The 19,612-nt window shown below is 42.3% G+C and overlaps 1 protein-coding gene and 1 non-coding gene across 2 annotated transcripts in view; one reads left to right on the forward strand and one right to left on the reverse strand.

Annotated features, from left to right (window-relative positions):
- The window catches only part of LTA4H (leukotriene A4 hydrolase), a 37,075-nt gene extending 20,634 nt beyond the window's left edge, over window positions 1-16,441 (reverse strand). Inside the window, exons 1-5 of the mRNA XM_052001129.1 lie at window positions 16,231-16,441; window positions 7,981-8,111; window positions 4,767-4,887; window positions 3,266-3,334; window positions 1,996-2,100 (exon numbers count right to left, since the gene is read on the reverse strand). Of these exons, the coding sequence (XP_051857089.1) occupies window positions 1,996-2,100; window positions 3,266-3,334; window positions 4,767-4,887; window positions 7,981-8,111; window positions 16,231-16,389 (585 nt within the window). The 5' untranslated portion in view covers window positions 16,390-16,441. The remainder of the gene's footprint in view (window positions 1-1,995; window positions 2,101-3,265; window positions 3,335-4,766; window positions 4,888-7,980; window positions 8,112-16,230) is intronic.
- A 538-nt stretch (window positions 16,442-16,979) lies between these two features.
- On the forward strand, window positions 16,980-17,051 carry TRNAD-GUC (transfer RNA aspartic acid (anticodon GUC)). The gene has a single exon. It is a non-coding gene; the product is annotated as a tRNA-Asp (tRNA).
- Window positions 17,052-19,612: the final 2,561 nt, after the last annotated feature.

Raw genomic sequence — 19,612 nt, forward strand, 5'->3', positions numbered from 1 at the left:
CCAGTTAATGTGGATAAAGAATTATCCTACTAAGTGTCTGAAATGGATAGTTTGAGAGAGCCATCTGGTACACCGAGAGAAATGACCTGCTTAAGGTCACATAGCCAGGCTGTATCAGTGACAAAGCTTAAATACAGGTTTCCCTGGAGCAGACATTATACCACACTGCTTCTAAGTAATTCAAGACAATATAAAACAGCAACAAATCTCTAGCCAAATAGGTCAGACAGTATTGGTGCTGCTACCTTGGAAAGGTGAGGGTACAAAGCCTTACTAGCTCTGAATAAAAGACCAAAGTTTTGGAAGGTTTATGCTGACTGTGATGTGCCTTGGGCCTTTGAGGAACCTTCTCTGTAACATGGTTCTGTCACCAGACCACTCCTGTGCCCTTCCAAACAATAGACCTGCCCATTAGGCTTCCTTTCCATCCAGCTCCCCATTGCCTTTCCAACTCTATGCAATTGTCTTCCCCTTTAAAAAAAAAAAAAAAAAAGAAGGGCCTCGAGGGCAGGCACTGTCTTTCTGTTTTTTTCTTTTTCTTTTTTCTGTATTCCCACCAGTTAGCATAGAGTATACAATATTTTTAATAAATATCTTTTCATTCATTCATCATCTTCCCCTTTAAAATGCAAGCTCTTTAAAAGCAGGAAATGTTTTGGATCCTCATAGTTTAACAAGAGTAAGAACATAGGAAGTAAGTGCTTAATCAATCCTCATTCATTCTTTTGTATCATTTTACTTAACTGAAGTTATTAGGGTCATTAGGGTATATACTTTGCTTTAGTTCTGTTTATATTTGTCTGCATTATTAAAACAAATTCACACACACACACACACACACACACACACACACACACACACACACACAGTTCCAAAAGCATTGTTGTACTTTGAAATTATGAAACCTTAAAACCACATCAAGACTTTTTAAGACACTGTCTATAATACAACCTGAACAGATATTTCTATAGAGAGAACCTCAATTTTAATTTCTCACTTAATGGCTATTTTCTCTCCAAGCAGAGATCACATTCCACTCATCATCTCATCTACTATTAAATACTAGAATTAGAATTTCACAGCTGACAATGAAACTTCCTCCCAAACCACTGCCCAAGATCACTTAGTTCAGTCCCTTCATTTTGGAGATGAGGAAGCAGAGGCCTAAAAAAAATTAGCAGAGGTCTTCGAGTCATCCCTTCAGAGCTGCCCGAGCTCTCCCAGCAAGTTAGCAGACAAGCTGGGGCTGGAATCCAGGCCAGCTGAGCTTAGCAAAGTGACAGTTGGCAGGGAAGAGTAAGAGAGCAGATGGGCAGAAGGAAACAGGAAGAGATCTCTAATTTGAATACATAATCACAGATGAGAATTTTCCAACATTTCTCTTCTTTTATATGAAAAAAGATTCTATTGTTGAAGCACATAATCTAAGTACTCTACTAAAGGTAAAATACATTTTATATTAGTGTACCTTATGATAAACAGTGTTCTACACATTCACATTCGAATACATTTATTGTAAAAATGACCAAAAGAAGTCCCTATTGCCTTTGATTAAATCTCTTAGAGGAAGAATTAATTTCACTGATTCGACATTTCCTCATTTCCTAAATGACCACTGAAGAGCTGACTTATCAGATAATTGCAACATGATATCCACAATCACCACCTTTATCTTGGTAACCTAAGCCTTTGTTTCTGAAGATTAAAAATAGCAAAAAAAAATTTCAAAAGAAAATGGGAATGGAAAACATTCTTATTTTAGGTTAGAATATTACACTAAAAACAATTATGATGTAAGACAGAAAAACAGAAAGAAAAATATGTATGTGTGCGTGCGTGCACAAACACCGCCCCCCAGAGTCCCAAAGGCCTTAGTGCAGTCTGAAATTAGGAAAGCTTAAAACCGCACCAAGACTTTTATGATCTCCTATTTATATTACAATATGGATGGACATTTCTGTCCTTGCAAATAGACAGTCTGGACTATGATCTTACTTTTTGTATGAATTTATAGATTTTCCTACTGGAGTCTGCAGGATCAGGGGCTTCTCCATCACGGACAGCACTCATAAGGGCCACCAGTTCATTGGGAACTGACACCTAATCAAAAAGAAATATGAGCTCCCCATTAACAACGAAACTCAACCCACGATTATTTAACATACATATATTAAAGAGTTTCCCTTTCCCCGCTTCCTTTGCTCTTTAGCCACTCATCATCTGAAATCTGTACCAATGTGGACACGACCCTCTAAACCCAGCCTGTGCTCTGACAAAGCCCCAGACCGTCCCTGTGCCAGGCTTCCGCATTCCCTGTTAACCCAAAATTGAAATTCTGGACATCAGAAGCACCAAATGGCCTGCAAATAGCTGAGACATCGTCTCTGGCCACGTACGAAAAAGACAGCAAGCTGTCATAGACGTATTCTGAATGCAGCTTCCTCCAGGGGCAAATCTGAGGGGCTCTAGCACCATAATTCTTGGAGTTTCCTACTTAAAGGTTTACTCCATGCCCAACCAAGTGATAAGTCTGGAGATCATGGGCCATAATTTGGTTTAAAACTGAGAGCATAGTCCAGAGTCAATCTTCAATTATATAAAACACCCGTTCTCTTATTTAAATGAAACACTGAAAGATCCTAAAGGGCCAGGAAAGCTGGTCTCCAGACCTCCGGTGCCATGCATTCTCCATAAATTGCTTGTGTGAAGATCCTGGAGTTATCAGACATCCAGGAGGACTCTCACAAGATCCCATTTATTTGGCTAAGCTGGTTTGATTCCTGATTCTGGGAGAGCTCCAGAAGAAGTGGCCTGTCAGAAATGCTTATATGTTACGTAATTCTGTAACTTCTACCACTAAAAACATCTGCATATATTCTCTCACATCTCTATACCCCTATATCCGTGTTAATTGAATCTTCAAAAAAAATGTAATGTTGAAAAGGTAGGTGCTCTAAGTTTTAGCTATTTTAGAAACATTTCCCCACTTGGATATTTTTTAACAGGCTCCAGGGTATAAACACTGCTTATTCTTAATTCAGAACTGTCCTTTCCTTTCTATATTTAGAGTACTGGGCACTGATCTCACTCCACATGAAAGCTGAAGTCTCTGTTCACGGCCCATGGGCTGGATTTAATATGGCAAGTCCTCTTCTAGCTATCAGATCTTCATGTAATGATCTATCACAACCATAAAACGTGACTCCATGAGAATCCTGGACAGAGGGACAGCTCCTGACATTCCCTGGAAGGCACGCTCTCCTACCTCAGCACTGTAGGTCAGCTTCACAGAGGGAGTGTCCTGGCAGGGGAGAATCGCTCTGCAGTGGATGGCCTGGGGCACAGGAAGGAAAAGGAGAGACGTTTAGCTGCCAGTGTTTTCCAGAAGACCTTGGGGACAATTCAGAACTGGCCTGTTTAAACTGAAGTCATGTTTCACAGCAACTTGGGATTTTGACGAATTGCCAACATTTGGTTTGTCCACAAATGGAAATAGAACCTTTATTTTCCATTTTCATACATGGGTGAACTTTCACAATTCCACTGAAGCAACAACAACCTCCCTATTATTGATCAGGTCCCATTTTCCCTGTGTATATTTTATAGTGGTTTACATGTTATCTACCCTTACAGGATATGAGCTCCCTAAGAGCAAGGGACCGTCTGTTTGCCTTTCTTTGTATCTGAAGTGCACAGTACTTGGCACACAGTAGGTGCTTAATAAATGCTGGCTGGGTGACTGTCTGGCTTGTTTTCCATCTTAGGGTCAACCTTAGGATGGCACATAAGGGGGCCTGAATCCCACCTTCCCTAATCCTAACATCTTCATTCACATTATATCTTATTAAAAACGGGCCCTTCCTTCTCACACCAGTGCTTCCTTTAAGATCTAAAGGTTTGAGAGCCCTTTTGACTCAATCCTCCTATATTAAGTTGATGGAAACCGCTTCTAGGCCCCACCATGTCATGTTTGTAGATCACCATTTTGGGGGAAAAGGAGGAGAGGAATTCTGACTCTCAGCACCTCTCAGGACAGCCAAGTGACAGTCCCAGGTTCCACCAGGAAAGCCAAATGCCATCCTGCCCCTCTACTGAGACCTGGAAGAGAACTCAGAGATGAAGCAGAAACTGCCTATTTAAAAAGGGGGCCCCACAGGGCCATCCCCCTCCACCAGACTCTGCTTTAGCCCCTCCAGGCTCCCTCCCAAGTCTGCTCACTCCAATCCACCCACCACTCAACTGCCCACGGACCTTCCTAGAGCATGGACTTCACTCTGCCACCCTTCCCCTTTGCAAACTTCAGCGGCTCCCTAGTATTTCAAAGACCAAACATAAAGCACTCTGTGTTCAGCAACCTTCCCAGCCTGCCATTCACCTTTCCGTCTTCATGCATCTTGTACCCTTTCCCCTCTCATGCGCACTGGAACTCTGCCACAGTGGCCTTTTCCAGGTATTTTCTCTTGCTTACCCCATGCTTGGAGTGCTCTCCCTCCTCGGCCTTGCGTCCTGACTTCCTTCAAGGGCCAGCTCAAACCCCCCCCCCCCCCTTTCCCCATAGCCTTAATTCGAAGGCCTTCCTCCAGCTGGCTAGGTCACAGCCATTTGCATGCTGTCTCCTTCATCGGACCACGAGCTCCTGGGGAGCAGGGACTGAGCCCTTCTCTGTACCTCTGGCGCTCGGCACAGTGCCTGACACACAGCAGGCACCTCATAAATGCTGAGTGACATCTGGCCACTCTGACAAACTATTCCTGCGATTCCTTTACCTGGCACTGGCTGAAAAGATAGGGGTGTTTCTTTCCAGACGTCTGTTCAGGAGTGAGCCACTGCAGAGCTGAAGACTGGGGGGACGTCTCATAGGAAATCTCTACAACCACTTCTTGCTTTCTGCGGCAAACAAAACATACACACATGAATGGCCTATAGCTGGGATGTGGCCACAGCTAGAAAAGAACTCTGGGACTGAGAGCCTAACTACTGAGCTAATGTGATAGCTTTTGTAAACATTCCAACTCATTAAAGGAAAAAAAAAAAAAAAAAAAAACAACCCAACCGCAAACCCCAAAGGATCCTTCGAAACTGCACTTAAGTCCTTTTGCAGGGAAAATCAGAAAAGGGGCTTCCAGGAGGTGTCTCTTTTGGGAGAGCCTCACATCAGGAATTTCTTTAAATTTCAGTTCCATTTTTTATTAAGTGCAAAAATTGTAGAATGACCAAACCACAGAGCAGAGATTCTTAGCCCTAGGTGGGTGCATGAACCTAATTTTTAGATATCTGGATAACTGTCTTCCACTATACTGATGTCTTGTGTTATCCCATAGACTTTTTTTTTTATACACTTAAAAGCATAATGCTGAGAAAGGTTTCACAGGCTTCACTGGCTGGCCACAGGGATCCATGTCTCAAGAAAAGTGAGGAATCCCTGCTACAGAGAAAAGATTAAGTTGGAATAATAATGTTTGATCACGATTTATCACCCACCAGTAAGAATTAAAACCAAAATTCCTTACGGCCCAAAGCAAACACGAAGGGGTCCCCTCAGCATATGGCTCTATGCTACGTGCAAAGTGAAAGAAAGAAGAAACCATGCTTAGGTCATTCCTTCTGTAGAAAGCAGATTCTTAGGGCACCCGGCAGCATTCAGTGCAGGCCAACAAATGCGCAGAAAGCTCTGCTAGCTAATTATGGGAAGCGTTATTGAGCTCTAGCCCTAGCCCTCTCACTGAAACTGTGACTTCAGCTGGAGCAGGCCCACTCAGGGATCAGACCCACCCAGGAAGGTCTGTGTCTCTGGAGCCAAGGGAGCAGGTGTGATTCACTAAGGGGATGTGGCCAACAATACTAAAGGCTGTAGAGAGGTCAAGGTGGTGAGAACTTGAAGGGTGGCTTGTGGACTTGACCATTAGAAGGAAGTTAGTGGTGACTTCCAGGGGGAAGTTCAACTCGAGTGGTGGGAACAGAAGACAGGCTGCTGAGAAAAGAAGGGGGGTAAAGGAAGTCGAGGCGCTGAGAGTAAACTACTTTGTTTACAAATGAAACAAACAGTGAAAGACACAGAACCCCGTACGGAAGCAGGAAAGAAGAACCAAAAGCAGAATTTCCTTGAGAGTGGATAAGCCTGAGCATGTCTATGGGCAGAAAGAAGTCAGGGAGGGAAGAGATTCAAGGGGCATAAAAATGAGAAATAAAATTATAGCTGTTTCCCGCCCCCCCCCCACTTTGGTGGCAAAGGAAATTAAAGGAATACCCATAAATGGGAGAATAACTAAACAAATTATGGTATATGAATATGATGGAATACCACTATGGCAGAAATAATGAAGGAGATGGTTTCAGAGGAATCTAGGAGGACTCGAATAACTGATGCAGAAGGAGATGAGCAAAATCAGGAGAAAAAAAATCTGCATCATAACATCATAAGGACACAAAACTTTGAAAGCTTAAGAGCTACGATCTTGGCAATGGCCAACTCATAAGTCCAGGGAATCCATAATGAAACAGGCAATCCATCTCCAAACAAAAAAAGTGGTGGGTTCAAAATACAGATTGAGGTAGAGTGTCCCAAAAGTGACAATACAGTTTTGGTGTAACAGTTTTAGTAGCTTAAAACTACACTTCTGGGATACCGCTGTATATATTTTTTGGACAAAGTCAATGTAGGAACTGGTTTTGTTTGACTGTGCATATTTATTATAAGGGTTTGGTCTTTCTTTTAAGGAATGAAAAAAGTAAAAGAGAGAGGAAATTAATTTTTGTTCAGGTACAGATTGAGACATACAGAGTACCCCAAAAGTGACAAGGAAGTTTTAACTGTTAATAGTTTTAGTAACTTAAAACTACACCATGACTTTTGGGACACCCTACATGTATATTTTTTGGACAAAGCCAATATAGGAACTGGTTTTGTTTGACTATGTGTATTTATTAAAAGGTTGGATTTTCTTTTTTTTTTTAAAGGGATAAAGGAAGTAGAAGGGAAAGTTAATTTTTATTCATTTTAAAATTAAAATTGTAAAAATGAATAGACAGTAAGGAGATGATTTTCCTCACAGGCTTCCTCTTCCCATCTTGTCTAGGCTGGAAATATGGGGGCTATTCATTGGCGTGGTTCACCTGTTCCCTGGAATTCACCATATTCATAGCAAACATAGTGCCTACATCTGGTTGACCTGGCCCACTGCACCTCAGCATTCCTGAGCTTAACAGATCTGGCAGCTTCAGCCTCACCAGGAGCCAAGACTGCAGGCATGTACCACCATGCCCTGCTCTGGCAATGAGGGCCGCCAGATCTAGGCCCTAGGAGAGGTAGAAGAGATGGGACTAAGAGCACAGAGAGGAGAGATCAGACGATGTGAGGGAGGAGAAGACCTTTTCTGTAACTAGAAAGGAGCAGAGAGTGGATGAGGAAAAAGGGAACTCAGGTAGCTTCAATCTTCACAATGAAAGGAGGGACGTGAATCCAGCTGACTCACTACCAGCTGGTAGTTTGATCATACGTGAATACTTTTATCAGTGAAAGGATGACCCCAACAACAGCCAAAAATGGCAATTAATTGGGATGGAAATCAAGAGACCCAGGTTCTAATCCTGGCTCTACCACCCAGCTGTACAACTCTCAGTTTCCTTAGCTGTAAAATGGGGGTTGAACTAAATGACTTCTGAGATTGCTTCCAGCTCATATATTTTAAATGAAGTCCCCTCTGACTTTACTTTGAAATTTGACCATAGGTTTAAATGTTCTTAAAATTTCTTTCCACTATTACTAAGCTATTTGTTGACTTAGCTATCTCAAATCTTTAAATTCAAGTTCATTTGGCTTATCATAAAATCCCACATTTACAACTGAAATTTCCATTTGACCCAGAAACCAGCAAGTGAGAAAGGCTAGAATAACAAAATAATCAAGCCCCCCACTTAAAAAAATTTTTCTTCTAAAATTAAGACCCTGTTTTCTATGAAAAGGGAAAGTGATGACCATACTTGCTCAGTGCCACAGGAAGAACGATTTCCAGTGGGGATCCTCTGAAGCTCTGCTTTTCACCCACAGTGAATTGAACTTCTTGCCCATTAATCACGACCTTTTCTATTTTAAGATCCTTTGTATCCAAAATCTGGAATAAAATCAATATTTTAAAACATTACAAATGTTATTTCATGTACCCAAATAACTGAAAATTAGATTTTACTATGAGAATGACATCTAATTGATTGTGAAATAAAGTTAGATGCTGAGTAAATGAATGGGGCCAATGAGTTCATATTTGTTCTAAATATGATTCGAAATTCAAACAGATATTTAAATGTAAATTTCTGGGAAAAGTTTGGCTACAGCTCGGATATAGATAGACATAGCTACAGAGTTAATCTTTGATTTCACCAGAATACAGAACTCCCAGGGTAGGAAACTCCTTTTAATAATTCAGACGAGGGGCTGATCTCAGAGAATTAACCAGAGTTATTAGAGGTTAAGTGACTTGTTACACAGCCAGCATGTGTCAAAGGAGGGGCTTAGTATAGTTGTAAGCTGTTGAAGCTAAGTTTTAAAAATGCACTGAGTTTGGGGAACACCCTAGATGGACAATCAAGGACAATTCTGAATTATCTAAGCAAATATTGGGATTAGGGAACAGATAATCTCACTGGAATAGGGAAATCTCACAGGAGTAAATACCCACTACTAATCTTTCTCTATCACTAAAATTTGAGGGAGCTGCCTTGCCTGAGGTCACACAATCAGAATGTACAAAAATAAAAATTTGTTTTTGACACGATTAAATAGGACTTTATTGGGAAAATCACCATTTTGGATGATGGAGGAATTTTAATTTTCTTAAATAATAACTTTTAATTTTTCTAAATACACATAAAATCGTTTCCAACATTCACTTTTGCAAAACCTTGTGTTACAAATTTTTCCTCCTTTCCTTCCCCGAAGACAGCAAGCAAACATGTGTAATTCTTCTAAACACATTTCCACATTTGTCATCCTGTGCAAGAAAAATCAGCTCAAAAGAAAAAAAAAACAAAACCCGCAAGCAACCAAAAAAAGGTGAAAATACTACGCTTTCATCCACATTCAGTCTCCATAGTTCTCTCTCTGGATATGGAAACAGGATGTTTCAGAGGCAAGGTTTTCCTAACTTTGAGGTTGGCTCACACAGAAAATGTTGAAAATCATATATGTTGTATGTAAAAATTTTAGCTCCTCCCTCCTAACCTTTAATGTTCTCTTAGGAAAGTCTTGGCTTCCCCAATCCTCCTATAATTGTATAGTTATTTGTCTGTCTAGTTCTTCGATATATTCAACCTAGTATTCAGATATTAGAGGTTCCACTTTCCTGACCCCATTATATCTTTATGTTGAAAGATGATAGTGCTAAAAAATAGCTATGAAGAAAGGAAATATCTATAGGGCATTACACACATTAGCACTTAATATATGCTAAGTCACAGAATCACAGATCTTGAATTGGTCAACTAGTCCAATTTCTCTCTTTTTACTGGTTCCTCCCTGTCTGTCTTCAAAATCTGTCTCATTTGATGCTGATGCCCTCTTTAGTTGCCATTTTATTTCTGTTTTCATAGTCATACTTTTTTGAATGGACTGTATACATGTAGTGGGTCAAAGTCCTTCTCTATTCTCTATTTAATTCTTTGTGACCAGGGCTCCCGTCTGACCTCCCATCCTCTCTATCAGAAAGGTATCCTGGAAGGCTATCACTGATATAATCACTAACTCCTTCCTCTAAATGCCCAACATCTGACACCATGCTCTTTTTAAAATCCCTTTTTCTCCTTGGCTTCTGTGACACTACTATCCTGCTTCTCCTTCTCACCCCCTCTAACAAGGGCCCCTGAAGACCAAGAACTTAGGTTTTTCTCAGCTCTCCCCTCCAATAACACCTCCCCCCCATAACACCCTCTAAAGAGTACCTACTACAAAAGAATCCTGGGAGGACCAAATGAGATGATAAATGTTGGCACTTTACAAAACTTCGACAGAATGTTGTCGAATATTCTCTCCTTAGTCCTGACATCTTTTGAGTTCTATCAATCTATCACCTTTTATTAAAAGCTTATTCTGTCAGGCATCCCCATAATGCTTTTTTCCTAGGCCAGTGTTTTCCTCCCTGTGGAAAATTCCCTTACCTTCCATCTGCCTCCAGAAAGTTGTAGCAAGAGAAGTGGCTCTCAAACTTTCTGGTCTCAGGACCCCTTTAAACTCTTAAAATTAAGGGCCACCACCCCACATACCCCAAATAGCTTTTGTTTATGTAGGTCATATCAAAAGAGTGATTTACTGTGTTAGAAATTAAGCCATCTTAGTATTATGAACATAATTTGGGGGTTGCAGGCCCCTGAGGGGTCCTAGACCACACTCTGAGATCCGCGGTCTTAGGGAGTTGTCGGGGACCCAAAAAGTTAAGTAACCTGCCGGCTGTCACAAGCTCGAGGATATGAAAGCAGGTCTTCCTGACACTGTACTGCCTCTTGGAATCAATTCTCAGCTTGCAGCTCCAAACATGACAGGAAGTTTCCAAATAAACTGTTGTTGGCACACTGCTCAGTTAACATCACAGTAAGCAGCACATAGCCCAAAAAAATATAACTGGAAGAAAGGGAAATAAAGGAGTCTAGGCAGTCTACAAACCACATAATCTGATGATTATAAATAGGTTCCGTATAATTAAAAATGTAATCCCATTTGTCACAGATTATACTATTCTAAGACAGAGAGAGATCTGAGTGCAAATCCTGTCTCCCACACCTAGTAATGATCCTGGGCAAGTTTAAAAACAAAACCAAACAAATCTCCCCCACCCAGCCTTAGTTTCTCCATCTGTAACATTAGGGGACTGTATTTGATACAACCTCTAAGTTTACTTCCAGATCTCCAGGGTTGATTCTATGATCACATATTCAAGTAATATTCTCCATAATAGTACTTATCCACAACTAATTCTGGTCTTCTTTGACTCTGTGTAGATTATTTCTCATTTACCCAATTATCTTATAAATTCTGCAAAGGTGGAAACCTACCTGGTCCTTTCCTCCTCTATTTTTGCTATCACTTAGCTCAGCCCTTTGGATCACATAGGAAATAGTTATTGAAGGAATACAGATGTGATTAGAAAGCTGTATGTAAAACCTACCCCTCCAGGCACCTGGGGATTAAAGAAGTCTTTGAGTAGGAGACTCACTTTTTAGAAAACTGAGTTGAGTGCCAGGAATCAGACCAACTGACTTTTAAGAACTGATACTGGCAATGACATAATGTCCCCCAAGGAAAGTGTCGGTTCCCCAGAAAGTGAGAAATTCCTCAGACCTTCTCGAGTACCTTCCATGTCTGTTGTTTTGTTGCTCGGTCAAGTCCAACTCTTTATGAGCTCACCTAGGGTTTTCTTGGCAGAGATCCTGGAGAGGTTTGCCATTTCCTTCTCCAGCTCAGGTTATAGATGAGGAGACTGACAGGGGAAGGGACTTGGGCTGGATCTAGAAGGATCTGAGGCCAGATGTGCAGGCCTGCCCTGTCTGCTTTACTTTCTAATCATGTGCACATGTGTATGTTCCTCTCCTATAGTTCCAATCAGAGGGCACACGAGGTACCCCGAGGTCTCCAGGGGAAGGCCGAGGGCAGGTCCCACCAAGCTGCAGAAGCTTGGATTGGGGAGCATTGGATGGCCCATTCAGAGAACCACTCCAAGTTCAAAGCATCTCAGGAGCAGCACAGATGCAAGGGGCAATGAGACCACCCAATGAAATGTAAAGGGTACTGGTATCCACGTCCTACCAACAAAATGGCAAACTGAGCCAGATCCCTCCTACTTAGCTATCTCCCCCAAGGTCCAGCTAGCACAATGTTCTCTGTACAGGGGAGGTATTTAATAAATATATTTTCCAATAAATTGTAAGATGGCCTTAAAAAGTGGGAAGTCCTAACAAATGATTAAATGTTATCTTTAGAACATCTACACAATGATTCTAGACCTTAAATTTATAAGTTTTAAATATTATTTTTAAGAAATTTAACGGACTAGTTAGCCTTCATTAAGTGTTCTTCAGGGCCAAGATAAAAATTACATGGCTAGACAAGGAGGGAAGGTAGTGCCAGCCTGAAGAAAGCCTTGAAGGTCAAATATGAACTTATCTGAGAATGAGCCAATTAAGATGAATTATTAAACAAGATAATTTTACAAGTTTTTTTTTTTTTTTAACTGTGTTTACTTGACAATAAAGATTTGAACTTTGCCATTCTAAATTCTTCTTCCTGGGGTCTTCCACAGTTCTCTCCATTCATTCATTCAATTGTTGAATGAATGAACAATGAATTGGTAAATGACATGTGTAGAAAGCAGTCATATGCTGGGCTGGGATTCACAGTTAGGTAAGCTATCCTCTCTGCCCCCAGATAATACTAATACAATAGAATTAGGATATAAGAGGTCATCTGCAGAAATAGATTGCCCAGTTTTGCATAAGGAAGTTGTAGAATGGCCCTCTTCCCAATGTAAAAATCTGCAGAAGTTCCCAAACCACAGGTTTGGGAAGGCTTCAAAGAGAAATTATAATGTTTTAATTGAAATTTGAGGATAAATAAGATAATCAAAGGGCTTTGAGAGGGAGAGAGGGCATGCTGGGCATAAAGGGCCCAAGGTAAGGAGGCACCACAATACAAGACACCCAGGGATTGTTGGGGAGGTGCTGAGGAATAGTGGTGGCGGACCCTTCCAGCCTGCATGGAGAGGTCACAGAGATAAAGAAGGCTGAAGGAGGAGGAAGGATAGTCCCAGATTGAGGAGAACCTTGAATACCAAGTTTGAACTCACCTGAAAGATGGTAATAGGACAATTAAGATTAATTATTAAACATTATAATTAATAAAGTTTTTTTTTTACATTATGTTCTCAAATAAAGATCTAAACTTTTAGAAACAATCCTTGAGCTCTTCTCTTGAGGAAGAGAAATTAACAAAAATTGAAACTTAAAAATTAAAAAAAAGAAACCTAAAAAAGATTTAACTTTCTTGCCAATACCCTTGATCATCTGAAGCTAAGCATCATGCAAGCTTCGGGCTCTGGCTATGGTAGACCCCCACTGTTAGAAACAGACAAAACATTATTTTCCACTCATCTAGATCTCAGGCATTGCTAGCTACATTCCTTCTGGTTGAGTACTTTCCATATTTAATTGAGTAATAGGTGGACTGTTTTCTACAACCAGATAATGAGAAAAGATAGTCATAAAATACACAGTTAACTTGTTTATTCTTAATTTCGGTATGCAAATTCAAACTATTAAAATGCTTTATAAATCAAACAAGCAACTGTTTCCTTTTTTAATGAGTGAAATGATTATTGAAATTAATTTGCTTTAGGCCTACCCATGCAACGTTGCTATCTTAGCAAATGATAACCTTACTTTAAGCTGACCTTCAGAACAAAGTGTACTTTGCTAGAACTCAGGCCTAAGCGGGATAGCTGGGGTGCTTGGGAGAAGTACCCCATCTTGGTGCTTGAAGAGCTTCATTCACGATAATATTGCACAAAAGGGGCACATTTAGGTTAACGGACCTAGAACTGGAAGCCCAGAGGCTGTCCTGAATGGTCTCTTCAGTGGCCTGAATTCTAGGACCTGGCTTCTATTTACCATCTAGGTCAACTTGGGCCAGTTTCTTCTCCATCCTCCCTGAGTCTCAATTTCTTCTTCTCTAAAATGAGGAAATTGTACTCCATTATTCTTCTAGGTAGACACCTATGACCCTAATAAAAGGAACTGGTCCACAGTAAACTTATGAAAAAGGAAGCTGACTGGGCAAAACGTTCTTAGTTGTGACTACTTTGTCCAGTTTGTTTTAATCTTGATCTTGCCCCCATCAATAGTCCAGCCTCTTAAACTGTGAGTCATAACAATGTGAGAATTGAAAATTTATGATGTATTGTCAATAAATGTTTGATTTGTATACCTATGATATATATCTATATATCCAGTCATGTAAAAAATTTTTGGGCAAAAAGGAATCACAAGTGGAAAAAGTTTGAGAAGCCTGGGTCTAGAATATAGGAATCTTCTGCTTATCACTATTATTTAGGGGTTCAGGTTACAATGTGCCAAAAAATCCTATTGTGGCCAATTGTGGTAAATGGGGCAGGTCCTTTTATCTGCTTTCAACTTCCAAAATTCTCCTCTCAGATCTTCAAATAAAAGGTACTTTCTTAATTATGCATGAATAGAAACTCTTGACAATAGTTAAAAACCTGATACTTTTTCAGCAATAGGCAGTTGTGGACCAGACGATTAACTGAGGGCCAGGAAGAGGTGACTTAAATGTGGCTTCAGCCCCTTGCTACCTGTGTGGCCCAGGAGGAGGAAGTGAGCTGGTAACTTGGCAGGGCTCTCCCTCCCTTAAATCCAGTTCACTTGAATGCCACAAAAGACAAACAGTAACAGCCCTGTAGTGTCAGGCAAGTCACTTCCCTCTCTTAATCCAATGGAGAAAGAAATGGTAAAAACCACTCTAATCTGCTAAGCAAACCCCACTGCCAGTCCGGCTCACAGGGTCACAGAGTCAGACATGACAGAACAAATGCAATGTTTTCTGGCAAGCGTCCGATTCAAAGTCTTGCTCGTCTTCCCTAGAAAGTGGTGCACAAAAACTGGCCGTCAGGCTGAGCAAGCACAATCCTGGAATTCCCAGAAAGCCCTCCCCACCCAGAGCCCCCGTATTGTGTGCATGTAGAGGGAACAAGGGGAATGGATCAGGAACTAGAGATCCAGATGACAAGAGTGGCTTTGGCCAGGACTGGCACCACGAGTCAAGAAAGACCACGGAAAGGAAGCTGGTGGACACAGGTGAAGGGGGGTTGGGGTGACCAGAAAATGCTACAGACACCCAGGAAAAGAGGAGGCGTTCTGAACTGGAGGAAGTGTCTCCCATGAGGCTCAGGGGACGTGAATGGTGAAGTGATGGAGCAGGAACACGGGTGAGGGGTGGGGAACAAAACATTAAAGAAGTGTTCAAATCATTTAAATGAAATGGAAGCTGGGAAGGCAGGGAGAGGCTCTGAGCCTGGAGAGGGATTGGGGGGGGGGGGTCATGATTTGGGGGTTGAGCAGGAAATAGAGATGGAGTTAGGAAGGAGTTAGAAAGGGTTGGTGGAAGGAAACTGGAGGCTGTAAAGGCTGGGAGCAAGGGGCTTTTGGGTGGTTTGGGGACAGAAAGAGGAGGCTGGGTTGGGGTGGACCCAAAAGAGAAAGCTGAGAGGAGAGCTGAGGTTGGGAGAGGATATGATGGGGGGGGGGGGTGTTGCGGAGTTTCAGAGTTTGCAGGTGGAAGGGGAGGCGCTGACCTGGGCTAGAGAAATTGAATCTACAGCTGGAAGGGATCCTCAGAGACTTTTTTTTTTTTTAAACAGATGGGGTAAAATCTGTCCATTACAGATCCAGGGTCTGGGATGGATAGTGACTGATTAAGAGGCCCCCTCACTATACAGATAGGGAAACTGAGGCCCAGCAGAGAAAGTGACTTATAAAGGAGGTCATAAGATCACAAAACTAAGGCTGGAAGGAATAGACCATTTAGTCCATCCCTTTTCACTTTACAAATAGGGAAACTGAGGGCCAGGGACGACAGTGACTGGTTAAGAGGACACAGGATGACTGGAAGGGATCTTGGATGCCCCTTCGCTTTACAGATAGGGAAACAGGCCCAGCAAAGAAAGTGACTTGTAAAAGGAGGTCGTGAGCTCCCAGATCTGGGGCGAGAAGGAATTTTTGAGACCATTCAGTCCAGCTCTTTTTACTTGACAGATGAGGAAACTGAGGCCCAAAGTGGGGAAATGACACATAAAGGGGGGAAATGGCATTGAGCTGTAAGGGACCTCTCAAGTTCTCTGGTCCTACCCTCTAGTTTTTACCAGATGGGGAAACTGAGGCCGAAGGAAAGAAAATAACATTTAACTAAGGGAAGTGACATAAATGAAAAAAAGGGGGCGGGGTCATAGCTCATAGATCGAGGGCTGGAAGGGACCGCAGAGACCAGATGGCCTTCCCCTCCCATTTTACAGATGTGGAAACTGAGGACCAGGAGGGTCAGTGACCGGCTCAAGGTCACGGGGTTCCGGCGCCGGAGACGGGGCTTGCACGTTTGTCCGCGAGGGGCGCGGAGGCGGACAACTCAGGGAGGGGGTGGGCCCGGGGGTCAGGGGTCGCGAGTCCGGGGCCCCAGCGTACCAGGTTGCGCAGGCTGTCCTCCTGAGAGCGCACGGTGAGCTGGGCCGTAGCCCGCAGAGCCCGCCGGGCGAAGTCGACGGCGCAACGCAAGTGCAGGTGCGTGATATGGCAGACGGAAGCCGGCGAGGCCAAGGAGCACCAGTCGGGAGCCTCCGCCATGGCTCGTCCACTCCAGAGAAGCCGGGAGCTTTACTAACTCAATCAGCCTGCCCGCGTCCTCTCGGCGCCTAGGGAGGGCGGGGAAAAGCGGGGGAGGGGTGACGAGGGGGAGAGTGCAGCATGCCGGGAAAGGAAGTCCCGGAGGGCTGCCGGGAGGGCCGGGTCGGCGGGAGCCAGACTACAAATCCCGTGGAGCGCTGCGCCTGGGAGGGTCCATGAGTCCTCGGAGGCGGAGTGAGGAGGGCTTTTCCTGTTTAAGGGGGAGGAGATGTGGAGGTGTCTGCCTAGGGTAGCCGCTGCCGGAGCCTTAAGAAAAGATGTCTGCCTAGGGCAGCGGGTAGAGAGCCCGGCAGAGGAAGGCGACCCTCTGTATGAGACCACAGAATGGAGGCTGCAAAAAGCATAACAGTGAACGACATCTTCATTGTGGCTCTCCTTCCCCGCTATCTACTCCCACGTGTTACACGGGGCCTCTGTTGAATTGAATTGGCAGCCGGAACCGAGCCCTCACTCTCATTGGTCCTTGGTCGACGTGGGCGGGGAAAGAAGGGCCAGGTTATGAAATCAATTGCCTTACTCTTTCTATGTACTCCTCGTTAGTATAGTGGTGAGTATCCCCGCCTGTCACGCGGGAGACCGGGGTTCGATTCCCCGACGGGGAGACGCAACTTACTTTTTTTCTTTTTTTTAAATTAAATTTACAACTTTTTCAATCTTGCCTTTTCTTTTTTTAGTAGTTACTAAAACTAACTTTTTAATCTTGCCCTTTAAAAATGTTGATTAATTATTTTATTATTATTATTATTAAATTATTAATAAAGCTACCCTTTTAACGACATTTTTAACAACATTTTTAACAAAACAACTGAACTGAAACTTAACAGCCAATTTAAAAGAAAAATTTGAAAGTAGGATGTAAAGCTCTAGCCTAGTCCTTTCTGTTGTTGGCTTGTTGGAATACCAATGAGGTAAAGAGAATTAACCTCTCTGCTAATTAGTGAGATTAGGTAAATTAGAGAAGCTGGTAGTTATCAAGTATTTATAGTTGGCTCCAAGGATACAGAGAGACTCTGTACATTTAAATTCCTTGTCCACACTAGGCATTTGATGGATTTCTGTTGATTGGAGGAATTCAATTTAATGAACATTTATGAAGAACCTACTGTATGCAGTGAACTGTGCAAGACCCTGAGGGGGAAGGGGGGGGGGGAGGGAGGGGAGAGACAAAAAAGGAAATGCCGCAGCATTCTTCCTTTCAAGAATCCTATGCACATAAAGAGATACCGGCAAAATAAAATAATACGTTACAGGTGCATTAAGGAAATATATAGCCTGCTGTATGTTTTAATTAGGAGGAAATATCAAATGATTCTTTGCGGATCAGTTGTGTTTTAAAGGATAAAAAAGGATTCAAAAGACCAAGAAAAGGAAGAAGGGCGTTCAATATAGGCAGTATCTGGAACAAAGGCAATTAGAAATCAGACTCAGATATTTGTAAGGCTGGTGGGTCATTCAATTTATGTGAGGCACAGAATGCACCAGGGAAATCATATAAACTAAGGCTAGGAGGGCAAAGGAGGGTCAAATTACAAAGAGAGTTGCATGGCAGTTTAATGAGGCTGAACTTTACTCATTAAACAATAGGAACCCAAGAGTGAGTTCCTATATTTTTTTAGCATGTGGGTCAGTCTGAGGGATGAATAGAAAGGGAAGGGAATGGGCTATTATAAGTAGGCCTTACCTGATATAAAAATATTGCTGATGACTTATTACTTAGCTTCTCAATGAGTGGAAGAGGGAGAGAATTTGGTACTCAAAATTAAAAAAAAAAAGAATGTTAAAAATAGTAATAAACTTAAAAGAGAAAGAAAATATCGCATTGGTGAAATCCACAGGACTTGGTAAACAATTGACTATAAGAAGTAACATTCAGCTTTCCAACATGGCCACTGAATAGAATGGCGGTCCTATTAATGAAAGGTGTGAAGACGGAAGGAACAAATATAGAGGAAAAGGTCTCTAAATCAGCTAAATTTGAAGTGTCCTTGGAACATGCTGGTATCTGTGGATGACCTCTGAAGCTCAGGAGAGATTAGACCTTGATAAATCTATTTAGGAATTATTGCTTAGAGGTACTGTGTGGAAAGGTGAAGAACTTATAGATGAAGCACCTATTGATCAGAGACTGTTCACTAAAGTAGATCAGGCCTGTAGGCCCCAGTCACGTGATTTTAGATGAGCCCTGCCCTGCATTCCATTGTCCAAAGAAGGAATTAAGTGGCCGAAGCTGTCTATCACCTTTTTCCCTGCATTCCACTGACCAAATAGGGAGATAAAGGTTTATGTAACCAAACACAACCTATAGAGGATGGGATTTGGGGGGTTCTTTGTCTGAAATGCATAAAAGTCGTAAGCATCTTCAAGTGAATGACTCTCCTCCTGTGGGTACTTTTGCTATCCTTTCAGGCCCACAGGCCAGGACGGTCTGCTTCTCGAGATTCCAATAAATTATTTCTGTACATCATTTGGCGTGACTCCTGAGTAGTCAGTTTGGGTAGGTGCAATTGCCCCAAACAGTACGATTTGAAGCTATGAGAGTGCCAAAAGAGAAAGCAGACGGGGAGAGAAAGCCTAGGGTTACATGCAACTTTGCTTCTCTCTCTGACCCCCATACTTTCCCCCAAGTTTCCAGTTCGGACCAGTTCAACAAGTAGCTTCTTCCTTGGGCAGGCTTAAGGCTGCCCTCTCCTCTGTCAATCAAAAGTTATTAAAAAAAAATGGCTGCCCTCTCCAATCATAGTCAACTATGAGCCATACAAGGGAGAGATTTAGTGTTTGGGATCTTTGGGGTGTGTGAAAATTCTTAACCATGATCTCCTACTTGTGTCTCAGGGCTGAGAACACTACTGGGACTATTTCCTAATTGCTGCTGGTTTCATGTAATCCTTTGAGACAGACAGGAAGTCAGCTCTGTGACAATCAGAAAACCATATGGAATTCCACTCAAGTTCTTCAGAAAAAGGACTTTTCCTGTAGGATTTTGACTTTAAGCTACGAATATTCTGCTCAAAATTGCATTCTCTTTTGCACACGTTGGAAAAAAAATCTAGCCTGACTTCTGAATGGATCAGGCCCACATTGTGTGTCAAGTTAAGCTGACAAGCGTTTATTAAATGCCTCCTTTGTTCTAGTAGTTGTGCTGAACTTTGAAGACACAAAGAAA

The sequence above is a fragment of the Antechinus flavipes genome, chromosome 5 (assembly GCF_016432865.1).
Source record: "Antechinus flavipes isolate AdamAnt ecotype Samford, QLD, Australia chromosome 5, AdamAnt_v2, whole genome shotgun sequence".
NCBI lineage: Eukaryota > Metazoa > Chordata > Mammalia > Dasyuromorphia > Dasyuridae > Antechinus > Antechinus flavipes.